General features: G+C 40.8%; 2 protein-coding genes and 1 non-coding gene across 3 annotated transcripts; all 3 read left to right on the forward strand.

Annotated features, from left to right (window-relative positions):
• Window positions 1-4164: 4164 nt before the first annotated feature.
• Window positions 4165-7196, forward strand: LOC114033514 (WAS/WASL-interacting protein family member 1-like). The gene is made up of 5 exons (XM_027849033.1): window positions 4165-4255; window positions 4312-4365; window positions 4403-4888; window positions 5417-5682; window positions 7108-7196. The coding sequence occupies exons 1-5, from the start codon at window positions 4165-4167 to the stop codon at window positions 7147-7149; spliced, it is 939 nt and encodes a 312-aa protein (XP_027704834.1). The 3' UTR covers window positions 7150-7196.
• EIF5 (eukaryotic translation initiation factor 5) lies at window positions 7166-12969 on the forward strand. Its single transcript, XM_027849113.1, has 10 exons — window positions 7166-7390; window positions 7583-7664; window positions 7988-8160; window positions 8307-8418; window positions 8876-9018; window positions 9341-9499; window positions 9753-9914; window positions 10170-10334; window positions 10450-10584; window positions 10979-12969. The coding sequence occupies exons 1-10, from the start codon at window positions 7319-7321 to the stop codon at window positions 11069-11071; spliced, it is 1296 nt and encodes a 431-aa protein (XP_027704914.1). The 5' UTR covers window positions 7166-7318; the 3' UTR covers window positions 11072-12969.
• Window positions 8577-8701, forward strand: LOC114033689. The gene has a single exon (XR_003568013.1). It is a non-coding gene; the product is annotated as a small nucleolar RNA SNORA28 (small nucleolar RNA).
• Window positions 12970-19897: the final 6928 nt, after the last annotated feature.

Genomic DNA, 19897 nt, shown 5'->3' on the forward strand with positions numbered 1-19897 from the left:
ATCCTGATTGAAAAAGCATTTTCAAAACAATTAGTACAACAATTTCTGCCACAAGAGTCCTGCCCCTCTCCTCCATACACTTTAGACAAAGTTTTTCAGGCCTTAAAGTAAACCCAAATTGTTCTAGCTGAATGCAATTTCACTTAACTAAGGAATTCCACGGTCAGTTGTTCATCTAAATTCATAATACCACTGAAAAAGAAACTAAGCTACCAGTGTCCCTGAATGTTTGGGGTTTTGTGAGCAGAATGTATCTTGGCAAAACAGTGAGCCAAGGATTTCTTCTGTATAACTTCTTTTGGGCCGGTGGAATTTTAAATGTCTTTGCCTCGTTTTATGGAGTTTTTTGACCTCAGAAAGCTATTCCACATATTTGCCAGCCCCTGTTATGGTATTACATAGGACAACCCAGTGAAAATAGATGTTATCAAGGCAACACAAAAATTCAGGAGAAACTTCTCACATTACTTGTCTCCTCATCTCAATCTCACTGAATGCCTGATTTTATACTTTCTCCTGATTCAATTGCCAAATTTAGGAAAGTGTTTTAAAGTTTTCATCATCAGAATTATAAAATATTGTGCATCTTGAAAATATCAACATCTTTAACAAAAAAAAAAAGATTTTAAAATACATCAGATAAATCTTCAAATGTCACCTGAGTGGTCAGAACCAAAATTCTGGGCAGATGGAACAAATTCAATCTTGGGAGTTCATGTGGAATGTTTTTTCACTGCTTTTTTCCTAAGCCTTTGGCTACCCCCCACCCCCAGCACCCCCAGCAGTATGGCACCAGCAGACTGTGGCATCAATCTGTAGCACCCTAGTGAGACTTTTGCTGGCAACAAAGCAGGCTTAAGCCTGGAAGTTCACTGAATAATTATATCTTAGGGCTATCCACCGACTTTGAAGAAGGCACCATAGAAAGAGATTTGCACACTAACACCATAGTTTCAGAGTGCAACAAATTGGAAAAGGTAATTGGGAGGGAGGATGCTGTTGGTGTGCTAAGTGAGTGAGTTGATACCATGTTCCCTAGAGAAATACCCAGAGTTGGGGCTACAGGGTAGTATGCTAGGTGTAGTTTTGTTGCATGGCCCAGGTTCCTCCCCCTCTTTGTCTTTGTCTTTCCTTGTTAAGACATGAATCTTGTCTCAGGTCCTTTGTTCTACTGTCTCAGCACTGAATCAAGTTTGCTGATAGTTCATATAACTGAGCTATGTCCTTGTATTTGGCCTTTATACATAAACATGGACTCTATTCTTTGGAGAGGTGCCTGTGCAGTGTACCCCTCCAGGAAGTCACATGCACAGAGAAACTAGGACACCAGAAACTCCAGAGATTTCCTGAGGGAGAGGGCAGAGAGAGGGGGAACTATTACCAAACTATTGCCAAAGATGTAAAAGGAAAGGATTGACACAAAAGGAAGCCACAAAGAGAAGGAACCTCTCTGCTGGCGCTATAAGTTTGCAACAACCTATATAGTTGTTGTCTCTGTAGAAGATGAGACTCCCCACAAGGAGAGATGGCTTGACTCAGTTCTTTTCCCAACTGCAGCTTGGGGAACCTCTAGACCAGAGGGGTACTCTGTACAAAGTACAAAATAACTGTACAGATTACTGGAGAAGATGAGGCTCACCATAGGAGACAGTTTTCTTTACTGTGGACTTGGGTACAAGTTCTTTCTACATTTTTTTGTGTGAAATAAATTTGTTCTGCATTCCATGCTTTGTTACCTCAATGTTCGCAAAAGAATGAACCTGAGCAGGGTCTTGAACAAAAAAAAGCACAATGTAAGTTCCTTGAGAGTGGAGACTATCTCCTTTATTGCCTTGTACACCCAGCACCTTGCACATATTAAGTGTTTAGTAAATGCCTGCTGAAGTGAAGTAAGTTATTAAAACTCCCACCATAGGCAGCTTGGCATAATGCACAGAGCACCTGCCTTATAGAGCTGGGAAGACCTACATTCAGATCCTACCTCTCTCTCTCTCTCTCTCTCTCTCTAAGTCTGGCTAAATCATTAACTTCCCAGTGCCCTCAGTCAATTATCTTAAGACTATAAAATGCTGATTGTGTGCCAATACCTGCATTAGCTGAGGAAATTTCCTCATAGGGTGTTTTATATACCAAAGAAATCATAAATCTAGTCCAAAAAAATGTAAAATGACCAAAACTGCAAGACTGAATCTAGTCCATTTGCCCTATGGATCAAATGGTCACCTGGGTTACATAATGATTTTTTCATTCAAATTCAACTGACCTCAAATAACCCCAGACACTGACCTGCCTCTCTTCACACTGTATGATCTTTACTATTCAGACTACAAGAGAAATATACTACAGTACAATGTCTAGTTCAAAAGGTATACCATATTATTCCTGTCTTCAGAGAGTGTTCCTATGATCCAACCATTTTGGAAAGCAATTTGGAACTATGCCCAAGGGGCTATAAAAATGTGCATAGCCTTTGACCCAGCAATAGCACTTCTAGGGCTCTATCCCAGAGATCATAAAAATGGGAAAAGGACCCAAATTTACAGAAATATTTATAGCAGATCTTTGTGTGGTGGCAAAGAATTGGAAATTGAAGGGATGTCCATCAACTGGGGAATGGCTGAACAAGATGGAATGGAATACTATTGTGCTATAAGAAATGATGAGCAGGCAGACTTCAGAAAAACCTGGAAAGACTTGTATGGACTGATGCTGAGTGAAGTGAGTAGAACCAGGAGAATGTTGTACACAATAACAGCCACATCGCTGGATGACTAATATTGATAGACTTAACCCTTCTCAGCAATGCAAGGATCTAAGACATCTCCAAAAGTCTCATGACGAAAAATGCTATTCATGTTCAGAGAAAGAACTATGGAGTTTGAATGCAGATCAAAGCATACTATTTGCTATTTTTTTCTTGTTTTGTTTTGTTTCCTCTTTTCTTGTGGTATGTCCAATTGGTTCTAATCCTTTCTTACAAGACTAATGTGAAAATATGTTTAATAGGAATGTATATGTACAGCCTATATCATATTGCACTCCAGTCTTGGGGAGGAAGGGGTAGAAAAATTTAAAACTCAAAAAACATAGAAGTGATTGCTGAAAACTAAAAATAAATTAAAAAAAAATTTTTTTTAATTAAGAGTGTTCCTATAAACAAAAGTTAGTCAGATCTTTGGGAGGAATAGAAGATAATTTTTGCTGGGGAAAAGATGTTGATCTCTAATTTCTCATTCTCCTCACTGAGCTAGATTCAGGTTTCATTTTAGCTAGAAGAAAATAACTCAGGGTGGGGCAGAGGCAGAAAAGGAAGGCTATCAGGATTCTTAATTTGAAGTCCAATGAACTTTAAAAAAAACTTTTCAAAATAATTGGTTTCCTTTATAACCCTACTTATTTTAATATATTTAAATACATTTTAAAAAATTGTTCTGAAAAAGCGTGCATAGGCTTCACCGGACTGCAAAAGGGGTCCATTACACACATAAAAAGGTTAAGAGCCCCTGATCTAGAAAAGGGCAAAATCAGTTTGGCAACATTAACAGATCTACTTTCCTGCCTTCTTTCTGCTCACTTCAAAGCCCAACTCAAATCCACCCCCGAGGCCCCTAACCCTAACCCTATTGCCTTATTTTCTACCTCTAATGCACTCAATCATGTGTTACATACTATCGTTACCTATTCCTGTTTCTTTCCTCTATTAGACAGTAAACTCCACGAGATATCTGATCGACCTTAGCCTTTTCCCTAACTGCTAGCACAGTTCGACTTACACAGAAGACCCTAAATACTTGAAATATTTCTCGAAATTCCCCCTATAGCCTCTCTAACCAGAGGCTAGCTCCATGTGTTTGAGGAATAAAAGATAGCTTTTGTGGGGAAAACTGACCGCCTCCCTTCTCAAATTCCTGGCACGGAACTAGATTCAAATTTCACCTTGGAAAGATGAGAGGCAGTGTAGTGTAATGGAAAGGTCTGTGGAAAAACCCAGAAATAAAATGACAGGTTTTTTTTAAAAAAAAACTACTGCTTTTAGACGGAGGAAACACAAGCACCGGTTGAACTCAGCAGGGTTCGCGCCTTGCCTGAGGTTACACAAAACAAAAAAAATCTTTTTGCAACTTCTCTCATAGGAAACCTCAGTAAACACCTGAGGAAGCAACCATGATGATACAGCGGCTTGGCTTTTTTTCTTTTTTTTTCTTCCCGCATCAGAGCTCTGTAGTCGCTAATTACCTCCACGTGCTGTGGGGCGGTGAGCCAGACTGCCCACTTCACTCAGGCTGAGTCACGCTTAGGTCGCTCTCACAGGCAACTTCAAGACTCGCACATGGACGCGCAGGGGAAGCCACCTTCGCGTCCCCGGCGCTGACCCCTTGACCTCAGGGAGGCGCCTGCGCAGTGACAGGAAAGGCGCGCGCCAGGGTTACCCCTAAGGGTTTAAGAGCGCGAGCTGAAGAAGAACCCCGCTGGCCCGGTGCTGGGGGCCGGGTAACGAAACCCACACCATCATGTAACGACAAACCCCACCTCCAAGAAGCGAGCCGGGGCGGCAGAAAGGCGGGGGTTGGGAGGGTGGAGACGGGAAGGAAAACCAACCGCCATTTTCCTCCCGCTTCGAGAACGAAACAGACACGCGCGCGCCCCCCCCAATCCTCAAGACCTCCTAATACTCCAACCCCTCCAGCTTCCGTTGGGTCTCGCGAGACTGCACGCCTAGAAATCTCGAGCCGTCTTCGTCGTGCTGAACCTTGGGGTTGCTGGTTTGGTCGAGGGGTGGGTGTGGAGAAGGAGAAGAGAGAAGACAGGGAAAGGCGGCAGGCCTTGATTGACACGACACAGCCGCTAATGGTGTGCAGACTCGAAGGGCTCACCGACCAATTGGCTGGTATGGGCGGGGGTGGAGCGTTGGGGAGGCGGGTGAAGGGAGGAGAAGCAGAGGCGGGCAGGAGACCGTGATTGACTCGAGGTCTTGGCCTGTGGTGCGTGAGTTCGAGCGGCCCATCGGCCAATAGGTTGGGACTCTCCGCAAGGGCGGGTGTGAAAGAGGGGAAGCCAGACGCTGGGGGAAGGCAGGCGGCCGTGATTGACATAAAGCAAAGGCCAATGGCGTGCGGGCTCGAGCGGCCCACCAGCCAATAGGCTGGGATGGCCGGACCAGGGAAGGCGGGGCCTGGGGGGGTAGATTGATCGCGGCGGCGGCATCGGCGTTGTTCAGTCTGAGCGAGAACATTCCAAAGGTGAGTCTGAAATGGCTTTGGCTCCAGCCCCGGGGGACTTCCTTACTCTGAAGCCGCTGTGGGTCTGGGCTCTCGAAATGACTAGGGGCGGGCGAGTGGGGTAGGTAGGTTGTGCTGATGCTTTTACTCGCAGGGACTGACCCGTGTTAATGGCGCCTCTGTCTCTTTCCCTTCAGGTCGCCAGGCTCCCAGGTGCCGAAGGGTGTTGCCTCCCCCTGGACGTCGCTGGGACCGCCCCCCCTTCCCCCCCGCTGGTCGGCGGCGGCACCTGGCTCGGGCCGCTCCTCCCGCTCCGCCTCCTCCTCCTCTTTCCTCCTCCTCTTCCCTTCCTCCTCCTCCACCTCTTGCAGCTGCTCGGACTCTTGTTTATACCGCGCCTCAGACACTTCATCCCAGTCCCGGGCGAGCAGCGTTGGGTTTATGTCTTTATTTGACGAAAACGGTGAGTGGAGGGCGGGCGTCGGGGCTTTGGCGGGACGGGGGCGGCGGCGGAAAGCGTGTGAGGAGGCGCCCTGGCCCCGGGGAGATGGCGGCCGCACAAAATGGCGGCTCTACTTCCTCGTGACCTCCCCCCCCAGTCGCGTGGCGCAGTTTATTTCGCGAACCCCCACAAGTTGGGAGAGAAAAGGGGAAGTCCCGGGGTCGGCGGGTACGACCCCCTGCCCCCGGGAAGGGGGCGCACCCAGGCGGGTGTTTGGCGAACGACTGGGGAAGGGGGTGGTGATCCTGAAAGCTTTGCGCATGCGCCACGCCTCCTCAAAAGCTGACTCAGTGCTTAATTGCTGCATTTATGAGTCATCCCGGCCGGCTGGGGGAGGAGCCTGCGAGGGGGAGGGGAGAGGAGAGGAGGGCCCGGCGCCGCAGCACTTCCAGGCTTCTGCTGCTGCTCCTCGCTTTCGATTCCTTTCCTTCTGATTCTTTCTGCCAGTTCTGTCACCCTGTGGGTGCGGCCGCTTCGGGGGAAAAGGTGTCCCGAACTCCAGGGCAGCTCGGGGGCGAATCTCGTCCTCTTCTTAGTCGAACCCTAGGGTATCACCTATTGGTGCTCCTTCCCTTGACCTAAAGAGAAATTATACTTAAGGTCTTCCATAAGCCTGATGTCCATGGTTGCATTGGGATACAGGTAACAGTGAATGTGCAGGCAATTTCTTTCTATATAAAGAGAAAATACTAGATCGAACCATAAGCTTCCTAGCTGAATTCCAGTTAAAACATTTAGTTTGGGTCTTTGTGCCCTGTGTAGCAAAATGGGTGACTTGTGACTAGAATGTCTTCATTATCTTTCTGATTTGTATTTGGAACAAGAATTCTTACATAAAATTAACATAGGTGTTACACTGAGCTTAGATTACACTTTGTACATTTTATTTCGTATGAATTGTTGCATAAACACTCAGTATCAAAACGTTAGTATAGACTTGTTTTCTATATTCTGATGAAGTGAGGTAACCAGTTTGGAAAATGTAATCAGAGGTCAAATAGCCTGTCAAAAATGGATGTGAAGGAGAGTGGAGGGATTTAAATATCTAAATAGATTGGATAAACATCAAAAAAAAACAAGAATAGTTATAGTTGAGTCCCTTGGCTGTGGTTTTAAAAGCAGGAGTTTTCCCCCATAAGAAAAGAAGGCTATGTTTGTACCCTGAATTGACCTCAACATTTTGTTGGGGTTTTTTTTTTTTTGAGTCCCTTCTCTCTCCTCTCCCACCCCCACCCACCCCCTTTAGTGATTCTGTGTGTATGGCAATAGATGGGGCATTATGATAAGATAACTTATCAGCAAATAGGGAAATGTTCTTTATGTCTATAAACCTATATGTCACTAAATTTTGTTTATTCTCTCACCTTACCTCCCCCTCTGTTTCAGAGCTGTTGCGCAGCCATTGGTACCTGTATTGGGGAAATATAGCATACAAGCAAGACGCTTACAGCCTCTGTGGCAAAAACTTTTTCATGTCAGAGACCGAGAACTCTTGCAGTCGTTTATGTCATCCCTTCTTCTCCAGACAGAAGATACCAAAAAGTTGCAATCAAAGAGCTCTTCATCTTATTGATAAAACTACTACTAATAAGCCAAAATGTCTGTCAACGTCAACCGCAGCGTTTCAGATCAGTTCTATCGCTACAAAATGCCCCGTCTGATTGCTAAGGTAATGTTTACTGATTTCTTTTTTAAATTGTTTTGGGAGGACAAAGTGTGGGTAAGTCTCAGTAATTTGGTGTTGTACATTATCTTTTGTGGGTCAGATGGCTTTGTTAGTAATATTTGTGTCATTTAAATATGAAGATTAATGGTCTGCTTTTCTAGGATGAAAATGACAGTGTTAAATTTTGCTTTTTAGGTTGAGGGCAAAGGAAATGGAATAAAGACAGTTATAGTCAACATGGTTGACGTTGCAAAGGCGCTTAATCGGCCTCCAACGTGTAAGTAATGTTTTAAAGAAATATGAACAAATACAATGCTGATGATTCTGTTGGTACATTTATAATCTGAAAGCTTGTGTTTTGGGCTATGGATTGAGTCAATCAAAACATTGGGAACATAGAATTAGAAAGCTTTTCACTTTCCTCATGTTTAGTTTGTACTCTTCCAGTGTATACATATATAAGCAATATTTTTAAATAAAAAACAGCATCTAATGTAGAGCGATGATTGCATATATATGGGTGGATAACAGTAATGAATGCAGTAAACAGCAGTGAAGCAAGATCTCTTAGTTCATTCACCTTTTTCCCCCCCCCTTAAGATCCCACCAAATATTTTGGTTGTGAGCTGGGAGCACAGACCCAGTTTGATGTTAAGAATGACCGTTACATTGTCAATGGATCTCATGAGGCGAATAAGCTGCAAGACATGTTGGATGGATTCATTAAAAAATTTGTTCTCTGTCCCGAGTGTGAGAATCCTGAAACTGATCTGGTAAGTGAACTGTTTGCATAGATATGTATGTGTTGACATACGAAGTCATTATTTAGTCTTTGAAGCTAAGTACACATCTGTACGTGTAAGTATATTCTTTGGACTGAATGCTATGCTGAATCCATTTAATATTTTCTCTCTGACAGCATGTCAATCCTAAGAAACAAACAATAGGTAACTCTTGCAAAGCCTGTGGCTATCGAGGCATGCTTGACACAAACCATAAACTCTGCACATTCATTCTCAAGAACCCACCTGGTAAGTAATATCCACCTACTTTTGAACAGTTGTATAAAGCAATATAATAGTGCGATTCATACTGGGTTTGTTGCTCTAAAAAGCATAGGATGTGTATGCGGATAATTTTTCTTGAGGGATTAATTCTCTGCACAGCTCCCTCTTTGATCATTCATTGCAAGCAACACTCTGTGGCTGACAAAAAGTTGTCTGACACAATTTCGACTTGCAAAAAACAAGTAAGTCTAACCTATTCCAGTGGTCTCTCTTAAATGAGACTATCTGTTATATAGACTTAAACAGTATGAGTACCCAGTTCTAAAATACTTTATTAAAACTTAATTTAGTAAACACTTAGGACAAAAGAAAGAAGACTGACTTAGAAGGTCCTATTTCTGGCAACTAGGTAGGCTTGAGAGGGTGAATAGTAATGGAAATTGTGGGATTCAACTTTGTCTTCTTCACCTTTCTTCCTCAGAGAATAGTGACAGTGTTACGGGAAAAAAAGAAAAAGAAAAGAAAAATAGAAAGGGCAAAGACAAAGAAAATGGTTCTGTGTCCAGCAATGAGACAACACCACCACCACCACCACCCAATGAACTTAACCCTCCACATGCTGTGGTGAGTGTGGGAAGTACAGTCTTGGTAGTTTTTTTTTTTATTTGAACTATACACCTTACAGGTATGAGGGGATCTGAGTTTGATGTGGGCAGTGATCCTAAACATAGTTAATAAAAGAGCATATAGAATGTAATAGTATACGAATCTATTGGCTCAAACTAGGGTTAAAATAAATTTATTTGGAAGAAACACCAGGCAAAGAGGTAGCTTTTGCTATTATTTAAGGATTCAAAAATTTGTTTTTCACAGGGAAAGACTCACTAATTCAAGCTGTTTTCCAGATGTAACTGTGAGTTAACTAGGTTTTTGCTTCTATATACAGGAAGATGATGAGGATGAAGATTGGGGAGAGGACACAACTGAAGAAGCTCAAAGGCGCAGAATGGATGAAATTAGTGATCATGCAAAAGTTCTGACACTTAGTGACGACTTAGAAAGGACAGTTGAAGAAAGAGTCAATATTTTATTTGATTTTGTGAAGGTAAAGTATGCATATTTTAATACCCTTTAGGAGCTTTCTTGAATTCAGCATTTTATTCAGGGCAAGCAATTCAAGATAAGTGGTAAATCTTTCATTCTTAAACCACTAGAAGAATGAAGTGTAGAATGTATGAAACACAAATTTTCCATTTGACCTGTTGTAATACAAAATGTCTTTTACTTGCTCTTTCTTCCTTGGGTACTTGTGAATGGGCAGCAAAATGTATCTTCGATCCCTTGTCTCCTTCCTGCAGAAAAAGAAAGAGGAAGGTATCATCGATACTTCTGACAAAGAAATTGTCGCAGAAGCAGAAAGACTGGATGTAAAAGCTATGGGCCCTCTTGTTTTGACTGAGGTTCTTTTTAACGAGAAGATTCGAGAACAAATTAAGAAGTATAGACGTCATTTTCTACGAGTAAGCAGCTGGTTTTTATGGCTACTCTTGGGGATGGACATCTCAATTAAAGTGAAAGGGTTTTGGGTTTTTTTACCTGTATGATATGTTAAAAGGCTAGCAACATAGGCTTTCTCTTTGGAGGGTAGTAACTAGTATCTATGTACAATCAATCTATAGATGGTACATGTTTGTTACTTATAGCTGATTTCGAGAATAAGAGTTTGCTGTTTAGATTATTTGGATGCTTTCTAATGTTAGGTTCTGTTTTTCCAGTTCTGCCACAATAACAAAAAAGCTCAGAGATACCTTCTTCATGGTTTGGAGTGTGTGGTAGCTATGCATCAAGCTCAACTCATCTCCAAAATTCCACATATCTTGAAGGAAATGTATGATGCAGACCTTTTGGAAGAAGAGGTCATCATTAGCTGGTCAGAAAAGGTAAGAGGATGTTTCTTTTGTATTTGGGTTATTTGTTGTTTGTGCTTAAAACTTCCTGCAGTTTTTAGTGTTAAGATTTCTCAAACCAGGCTGAACTAATAATGAATTTGTTCAGGCCTCCAAGAAATACGTCTCAAAGGAACTTGCCAAAGAGATTCGTGTCAAAGCGGAGCCATTTATAAAATGGCTAAAGGAAGCAGAAGAAGAATCTTCTGGTGGAGAAGAGGAAGATGAAGATGAAAATATTGAGGTATCTTGTTTGTAGGATACAAATTCAGGGGTGTGTGGGGTGTGTTTGTAAAGAATTTTATAGAAATACTTCTTTGTTGAAAGCATCCTATTAATAAGAGGCACTCAGGAGCCAAAGCTTTTCTTCGTGCTCCATCTCTAATGTCACTCTTAAGATTCTAAGGTAGTTAGTGGAATATGATGTGATATAATTAATGTATGATTGCTTAGGATAATTTTATACCAACAAATGCCTTTAGAGTTCTCTGTAAGTCAGACAAAATTATTTCTTTGTTCTTGTATGATTCAATTTTATGAAAAAAGTAGCCTCTGATTTCTACAGCATAATGTTTAATGCGAGGTGACAGGGTTGTTTGTGTTATTTCCTCCTAAATAAAACTGCCCTTGTTTCCTAGGTGGTGTATTCTAAGACAGCCAGCGTACCTAAAGTTGAAACTGTGAAGTCTGCTGATAACAAGGATGATGACATTGATATCGATGCCATTTAAAACAGTGCAACCGAGCTTACAGTGTAATGCTTCGAATTTCTCTGCATTTTCAGCCAGAAGTGCAACATGTATGTGCAGAAGCTAAAATGGCTTAACATCATGCTACACTTTGTACTCAAAATGTCTTTTTACTGTGAGTGGTCTTCTGTAACTAAGCCCAGTGAGACATCTAGGGAGTCCATATACATCAGTGCCCAGGTTTAGTTTGCTTATTTATAACATGTTAATTTGGGGGAAAAAACTAGTGATGGACACATTTGAATTACATTTATTTAGTTGTAAAAATAAAAATTTGTTTTTGGTCATTCTTCAATTTGTTACTTTGAATGACTTGAGCCTAAAATGACACTGACTTCACTGTCTCAGCCAGCTTAAGGGAGGAAGGGGAAAGGCTGAGGATTTTTGTGATCTTGGGAGCTTAATTAGATTTAATATTTCTTGGAGGGCTTCACCTGGTGGAAAAGTTGATACTTTGATATTAGTTAATCTTGGTTAGCAATGTATGGGGAAAGTAAAATCCTCTATTTCTAACCCTTCGAATTTGGCATCTGAAATTGTTCCTTAGAGTAGCAAATGCTACCATAAAAATGACGGGATAACACCTTGTTTCATTGAAAGTTGTGAGGATATAAGTGTAAACAAAAGTTGAAAGGTGTTTTTTTTTTTTTTTTTTTAACTTGAACTGTGCAAATTTATGTATGTTTGCTCCATATTGTCATTGAGTTTCAGTGCAATGTACGTGTGGGCTAAGCTGAGAATCCTTCCATATTAATAGAAATGGAGTATTTCTGTATGTGTAGCAATTCTGAGTGAAATTTCAAACTTTTTGGATGTGATTAAATAGGTTCACCTATAACAGCCAAATTTATTTTAGGGAAAACAGGGAGAAGATGTGCACTAATCTAAAACAGTGAACATCGCTGAGAATTTTTCAGCCTTGACCTTGGTAGTCTAGATCCCAACTTCAAAATGTTTGGGCATTTATTATACCTTTTCAGTGTGCTACTTGCCCTGATGTTTTGGTTTGATATCTTTCATGCCTTTTTACATTGATATAGCTTGTGCTGTTTGGAACTTGGGCACTATCTTGCCAAAATTTTTAAGAAGTGTTAATATGTCTAACTTGATTTTTCTAAACATTCTTATTTAAAAAGACTGAAATAAAGCTAAAAGTGTACTTTATAAGTCAGAACCTGTAATGCACAGTGTGACTTGGTATATTTTTTATTTTACAGTGACAATAGCCAGATATTCACAGAATTGTTTGTGATGGGTGTTAAGGGTTCTGCAGGTGGGAGTGGTGGTCCCAGCCCAGATTTTCACAAGAGTTTGACTCTGTAGTTTCCAAATTTAAAACTTCTGGCCCAGACTTTGAAATAGTTCAAAACAACCATCTTTGTAAAGGGATTTTCTATCTTGAAAACGTAAGAGAATACTGGAAATTGAGAATCCATTGCTGAAAGGTAGAATCTTTCTAGGCATTTTCTGTGAATTGGGAAAAATTTCCAACTGACCTCACAGATGTAAAGAAAATAGTATGCAAAATTATTGTGAAAATCAGAATTTATTTGTCAGAAAATCTTAGAAATTGAAATGCACAGGTTGTGAGACAGGATTGTGACATAGGGGATCACTTAAAACAACAAGCTAGCAAGGTTCTTTAATCTTTTAAAACATTGCGGTTTTTGAAACACTAAGTGACAGGAAATCTTGTACACTGGACCAGTGTGAAATCTGAAGGGATCAAAATGTAACTAAATTTGAAGCTTCAAGAAAATGAAATATTCACAAAGGTTATCCTAAAGAGCAATTGTATGCTTTGCTCTCTACCGCTGTCTTTAAACTTTTCCTGTTTTCCTCTATTCTACATTACTTGATTATTAAAAGATTAATATTGAGCCTTTTGCATTTTTTGTGGGACCTTAGTTTTTTTTTTTCTTTTTGGTAAGACAATAGTAATTACAACTTTTTTGGAAATGTCTTTGCTGTGTGCTGTCTGGGGGACCATGTCCATCCCATCCTGCCAGGTTTAAATGTGAAAGAAGTGAACCAACCATTGTTGTTCATTCAGACAAGCATAAAGAGATTTCTTACAGTCATAATTGAAGTGAATTAATATATGTGTGCAGAAAGGATAGGTTCTTAAATTAATACTTTTGCTAAGCTACTTAAGGTTTTTCCTTGTGCATATTCCTTTCTCAAACCCCTAGAAAGCTGAAGTACTTATTTTCTTTTGGCTACTTGGGCTTTCAGTTACTCATGGTGGCTTAAAATCTGTCTTAAGCATTCTAAATGTTTGGCTTTCCTGTTAGACTAGCTCAACCAGTTGGTGAAGAATGTAAAAGTTGATTTTTTAATTTCCATGAAAGGAAAATAATCAAAGCTAAAAAGATGTGAGCAATGGTTAATTAAAAACCTACTCTTGTGTGATCAACCTGAGTTTGCATTTGGTAGATATGGGACTGAGGTTGCAGATAGGTATTTAGTAAATTTATCAGAATTTTAAAAGATCTCTGATCCTCTTAGTTCAGGGTCAATTAATCTGTACTTAGGTACTGTGGGCCACATATTGACTTATATTTTTTGTTTTGCTAAATATTTCAGAATTATATTTTACTCCATTCAGACAGCACACTCAAGTGTTAGAACCCTAGATGCATGTTTAACACCTGCCCTACTTGAACCATTGAAGCCAAAGTTCTTTTTCCTTCCTCCATAGCACTTAAAACAATTGCTTTTCCAAGCTTATAACTTGGTTAGGGAAGTAGCAATCCATCTTTCTCTGACCACTGAAATCCAGTCAATTCAAATAATAGCTAACAATCTTACGTGTACTGAAGTGGTCTAAGTTTTTAAAAAATTATCATCAGTCACTTGATCAGTTTATTTTTGAAATCTGCAACAAAGTAAATTTCTAGAGAGGTTTGCAATAGAGCGAAATTAGACAAGATGGTGTTGGAGAAGTGTTAATTTTACCTTACATTACTAGTGGTAAGTAATTTGTGAACAGTTATTTAGAGTGGTATGAGTCCTCATCATCCCAAGTTCAAATCTGGTCTTGGATACCTAGTAGCAATCTGACCTTGGGCAAGTCACTTAACCCTGTTTACCTAGTCTCTCATCTGTAAAATGAGCTGGAAAAGAAAATGGCAAATGACTCGAATCTTTTTCCAAATAGAGTTAAACACAGCTGCTAAGCCTTATTAATTTGGATTTCACGTATTCAAAATGGGTTTCAAATGTATTTAATTTGTGTCCTAAAGCAAAGGGATTTGATTTTTAAGCCCTTGAAATATACTCCCTGTTAAGTTCCATTGATAAAAACATTTTGAATGGTTTTTGCTTTTGGTCTGAAGGGGCAGTTCAAGTACAGAAGTAGGAGAGAGATGTTTTTTTTAAGTATCTGCTTGTTTAAACACAAGAGAATCTTAGGGTACCACATCACTCCCCTACTCAAAATCCTTAGTTTGCTTTTTCCAAAAAGTAAAAACTACTTTTTTGAAAGCATTGAAAGTGTTCTATATTGTGACTCAACTTAATTTCTTGTCTGTTAACTTCTCTTCATTTAAAAGTTCTGTGTTCTAGTATGAATAACTTTACCTTTCTTCAGACTACAATCTTATAGTCAGTCTCCCTAAGCCTATGATAATCTCTACCCAAATAACCTGTTGAAATAAGACCATTTAAGTACCACATCCAAAAGCCTGTTTCACTCTATGCTCCATGCTCCTTACACACAAGCTTGAAATGACCCAACCTTAAGTTCTTCCTTAGGGGCCCCACTAATGTTTGTTTTGTGTTTTGCAATATATTATCTCTATAAAACTAAGCTCTGTGACGCGAGGACTTCATTTATGTTTGAATCGTCAATGCCTTGAATATTGCCAACAGATGGAGAACTTTGAATTTTATGTTGAAACTTGGGTTCAAGATCTGCGGTATGTGACCTTGGACAAATGACCTTCAGAGATCTTCCCTGAGTGAGGCATAATATACAAAGAGCCTAATTCTTCAAATTACCCTCAAAATAGCTATAGATGGAAGAAGCAAGTATATCATAAGAAGTGTATAAACAGCTACAGTGGGAAAAGGAGAGTAGAGGGAGTAGCAACTATTGATAAAGTAAGAGTTCATTGTGGAGCAAAATTAGACCATTACAGTGGAGGGCAGCTAATTGGTCAGACTAATGGGGATAGGAGATATGATAGTAACCATAAATAGAAGAAGGGAAATCACGAAAACCTATTGACTTAAATGATTTTAAATGGGTTAAAGTTTTTGTATAGAGAAGCTAGAATAAGAAGCCAATGAGTAGGGAGATTATGAAACAGTTTCAAGTGATGTCCAAAGAATTTACATGTAGAAGACTGGTCATTCCCCGATGGATTGTCAACACTGCCACCTTCTTGATACTGCTGTGCTCTGGGAATATAAAAAGTAAGATGACACTGCATACATTTTCCTGGGGAAAATACGTCAGGCTGAAATACATAGTTTAGAGAGAGGGTTACTTGGAATTGGGTTCAGGGAAGGCCACGGGCTACGCACAGAAAACAGTGCTTGATTTGTCTTTAAAAGAAAAAAAGGAATTCTACAAGGCAGTTAAGTATATTGCAGGTATGAGGAGATAGCAAATGCAAGGAGGCATGGAGACAGGAGATGGGAGTAACACATAATGAGGTTGGAAGGGTATTTTGGGACTGGGTTGTGATGGGTTTTAAAAACCGGAGGAGTTTACATATTTTATATAGAAGACAGTAGGAATTAACACAGATCTGTGCTTGTGGCATGTCACAACTGAGAGGATGGATGAGTTAGGAAAAATATTAACCAGAGAGGATAATAGTCACCTTACTAACCCAAGGGAGAGGTCAGGAGGACTTGAACCAAGTTGCTGGAGTATGATTAGAAGGCAGTAGAAATGAGAACTGTTCGGGAAATAAAAGTGGGAAGATGTGGTAATGTAGCTGGATATGTGACGTGAAGGATGACATTTAGATTGCCAACCCATGATGTGAATTCAAATTCTGTCTCACATCAATCAGGATCATTGAACGTTAAGTGCCTTTTATGTGCCAGGCACTGCTACGTACTCAGGTTTTAAAAAAAAAGTGAAAGACAGCCCCTGCCCTCAAGGAGCTTACAATCTAACGAAAGAAACAACATGGAAACATATATTCAAAGCAAGCTATAATACAGGATACAAAGAAAAAACTAGCAAAGAGAAGGCACTGGAATTAAGGGTTGAGGAAGGCTTCCTATAGAAGATGGGATTTTAGTTGAGACTTAGAGGAAGCTGGGGAGGTCAATAGAGTTGAGGAAGGAGAACATTTTAGGCATGGGGGACCACCAGAGAAAATGCCCAGAGCTGAAAGAATTATCTTGTTTGTGGCCAGGAGGCCAGTGTCACTGGATCAAAGAGTATGTGTTGGGGTATAAGGTGTAAGAAGACTGGAAGGGGGCTAGGCATTTTGTATTTGATCATAGAGACAATAGGAGACCACTGGAGTTTTTTGAGTAAAGGGATGACATGTCCATGCTTAAGGAACATCACTTTAGTAGCCGAATGAGGAGGATGGTTTGGAGTGAGGACAGACTTGAGATAGGCAGAGCCACCAGGAGTCTATTTCGGTAAGCAAAGTGTGAGGTGATTTGAGGACCTGCATTAGAGTGGTGAAGTATTAGAGGAGAGAAGGGAGCATACAGGAGAGATGTTGCAAAGGTGAAGTTGACAGGCCTTGGCAATAGTTTGGATACGGGGAAGAATATAGGAGTCGGGGAGGATTTGTAGGTTTTGAGCCTGAGGGACTGGGAGAATGGTGTTGCCCTCTACAGTAATAGGGAAGGTAGAAGATGGGGGAGGGTTTAGGGGGAAATAAAATGAATTCGGTTTTGGACATACTGAGTTTAAGATTTCTATTGGACATTCAAATCTAAATGTAAAGTGGTCAAAGATGTGACATTGGGGTTCAACAGAGATTGTGACAAGAAAGGTATATTTGAGAATTATCAGCAAAGAGATGATAATTAAATCAATAGGAGTTTATGAGAGCGCTACTTTAACTAGAATATAGGGAGAAGAGAATAGGGGCCACGACAAAACCTTGAAGTTAGAGTATGATCCAGAAGAAGATCCAAGCAAAGGAAACTTGAGAAGTGGTCAGATGTTCATCCTTCATTTTTGAAGACAACTAATTACATCACAAAGTTTAAGTGAAGCAGAGTTGCACAAAGTCCTCAGCCTCTCTCTTCCAGAGTCATCAAAGCCCAGTCGCAGGGCAAAAGTCAGGACGACCAGCAATGGCCCGGGATGCAATGAATAACTTTGGCATCTTCAATGTTTGACCAAGCTCTGAGCACTCCACAGGGCCTGTTTCAGCTGCATTCATGGTCGTTGGAACAAATTGTTCTCATCTGTTCATTCCCCTGGGAAGTCTTCACATGCTTGGGGTAGACATCCTCCTAATTCACTGAGGTCTCAAAATAGTGTAACCTCTTCCCCCTTTTCCTCTCTTCTGGCACTATCACTTGCAGAAGTGGAGAGCAATGCATAGGACTACGCACTATTTTGGATTTTTGTTTGTTTCCCATGTTGACATACATGGCTAAGGAATCCATCACCAAGTGGCCAGTGATGAGATTCCCTGCATTTGGCTAAGTTGGTCCTTGGGAAAGTAAGTAGTCAATTGTATATGAATTGTTCTTGAAGTCTTTGCTACACTGCAAAACCTGTAAGAACTTGCACTCTGCTGGTATAGCCTTTGGGAGCCTAGATCAGGGTAGGGAACTGTGGCCTCGAGGCCACACGTGGCCTTCTTGGTCCTTTGACCAAGTCCAAGTTTTACAGAACAAATCCTTTTATTAAGGGGATTTGTTCTGTGAAGTTGGGTTCAAAGGGCAGCACTTGAGGACCTAGAGGGCCACATGTGGCTTCGAGGCTGCAGGTTCCCCACCCTTGAGCTAGACTATGACTTCTAAGCCATTCTGAGATTTTGGAGTAGGATTTTGTGGAGTCATACATCAAGAAGTTATTATGATCAAGTATAGTGCCAGGAACACAAGAATGGTTCCATACAAGGAAAATATAATAAATCAATGAAAAGGACCATTAAAATTATATCAATAGATGCAGTAGACGCCTTTCATAAAGTAAAAACATTATTTGTATTTTTAAAAATTTACTAAAAAGGGGGACTTCTGCTTCTGGGAGCTAAGATGGCGGAGTAAGAAGTAAGTTGCTCTTGCCCTCCCTGATTAACTTCTGAAAGACTAAAAAAATATCACCCCAGGAAAAACCCTGGAACAGCTGAACCAGAAGAAAGATGGAGTGCAGCACTCCAGTAGCCCAGGTAGCTTGAGGGATTAATGGAAAAGGCCCCTCTTGCCCTGGGGGAAAGGAAGCAGTACTGGCAAGGTAGTGGAAAGCCCCACCTCAGCATACCAGGAGGAGATCCTGAAACCCAGGTGGTAGAGTAGGCAAACACCAACACCTGGACCCCCGAGTGCCTCAGTGAAGGCAGGGAACCAGTGGAAACCAGCTTGGAAAACCACTAGGTGCCTCAGCATTCTGCAGCAACTGGCTCTCCCAGTGCCACAGCAAAACTAAGGGAAGCAATGCTCCAAGGGGCCCCAGGTGGATAAACACCCTGCAACATCCTTCTGAAAGGAGCTGAAGAAAGTGAAAGGAAGAAAAGGCCCCGGTGAGCAGGAAATCTCCAGAAGCCACACTACCCAATCCTACCCCTAGAATTCCAGTGTTGCTGATTCCAGCCCAACACCAGGTAAGCTGCCAGAACTCTACAGCCTCCAACTGCCAGCATTAGAAGCCCCACCACACAATGCTAGTGACCAGGCCCTAGGATCTCAACACAAGAAGCTTGGGTCAGCACTCTCTGCTCCCTAGCAGGAGAGCTCAATCTCTTTAAAGGCCAGGAAATAAGCAAATACCATGAGTGAAAAAAAATGTACGATAGACTCTTATTATGGGAAGAGTGAAGATCAAGGCAGAAATTCTGAAGAGGATAACATTGTCAACAAATCCACATCTGCAACCTCAAAAGGGAATAGGAACTGATCTGAAGCCCAAGAAACCTTAGAAGAGCTCAAGAAGGATTTTAAAAGTCAAATGAGAAAGGTAGAAGAAAAAAATGGGAAAAGAAATGGTATGCAAGAGAGAGTCAATAGCTTGGAAAAGGAAGGACAAAAATTAACTGTAGAAAACAAGTCCCTAAAAAATACAATTGGCCAAATGGGGAAGGAGGTACAAAATCTAATAGAAGAAAACAATTTGTTAAAAACTAGAATCAGGCAAATGGAAGCTAATGACTCTATGAGAGAGCAAGAATCAGTCAAACAAAAACAAAAGAATGAAAAAATAGATGAAAATGTAAAGTACCTCATCGGTAAAACAACTGACCTGGAAAATCGATCCAGGAGAGACAATTTAAAAATTTTTGGTCTACCTGAAAATCACGATGAAAAAAAGAGCCTGGACAATATCTTTCAGGAAATCATAAAGGAAAACTGCCCTGAGGTCCTAGAACCAGAGGGTAAAATAGCCATAGAAAGAATCCACTGATCACCTCCTAAAAGAAATCTCAAATTGAAAACGCCAAGGAATATGGTAGCCAAATTCCAAAATTACCAGGTCAAAGAGAAAATACTGCAAGCAGCCAGAAAGAAACAATTTAAATATCATGGAACCATAATCAGGATTATACAGGACCTTGCAGCTTCTACATTAAAAGACCATAGGGCATGAAATACAATATTCTGTAAGGCAAAGGAGCTTGGATTACAACCAATGTTCAACTATCCATCAGAAAT

Source organism: Vombatus ursinus, unplaced genomic scaffold (genome assembly GCF_900497805.2).
Source record: "Vombatus ursinus unplaced genomic scaffold, bare-nosed wombat genome assembly UNPS02007284.1, whole genome shotgun sequence".
NCBI classification, from domain to species: Eukaryota; Metazoa; Chordata; class Mammalia; order Diprotodontia; family Vombatidae; genus Vombatus; species Vombatus ursinus.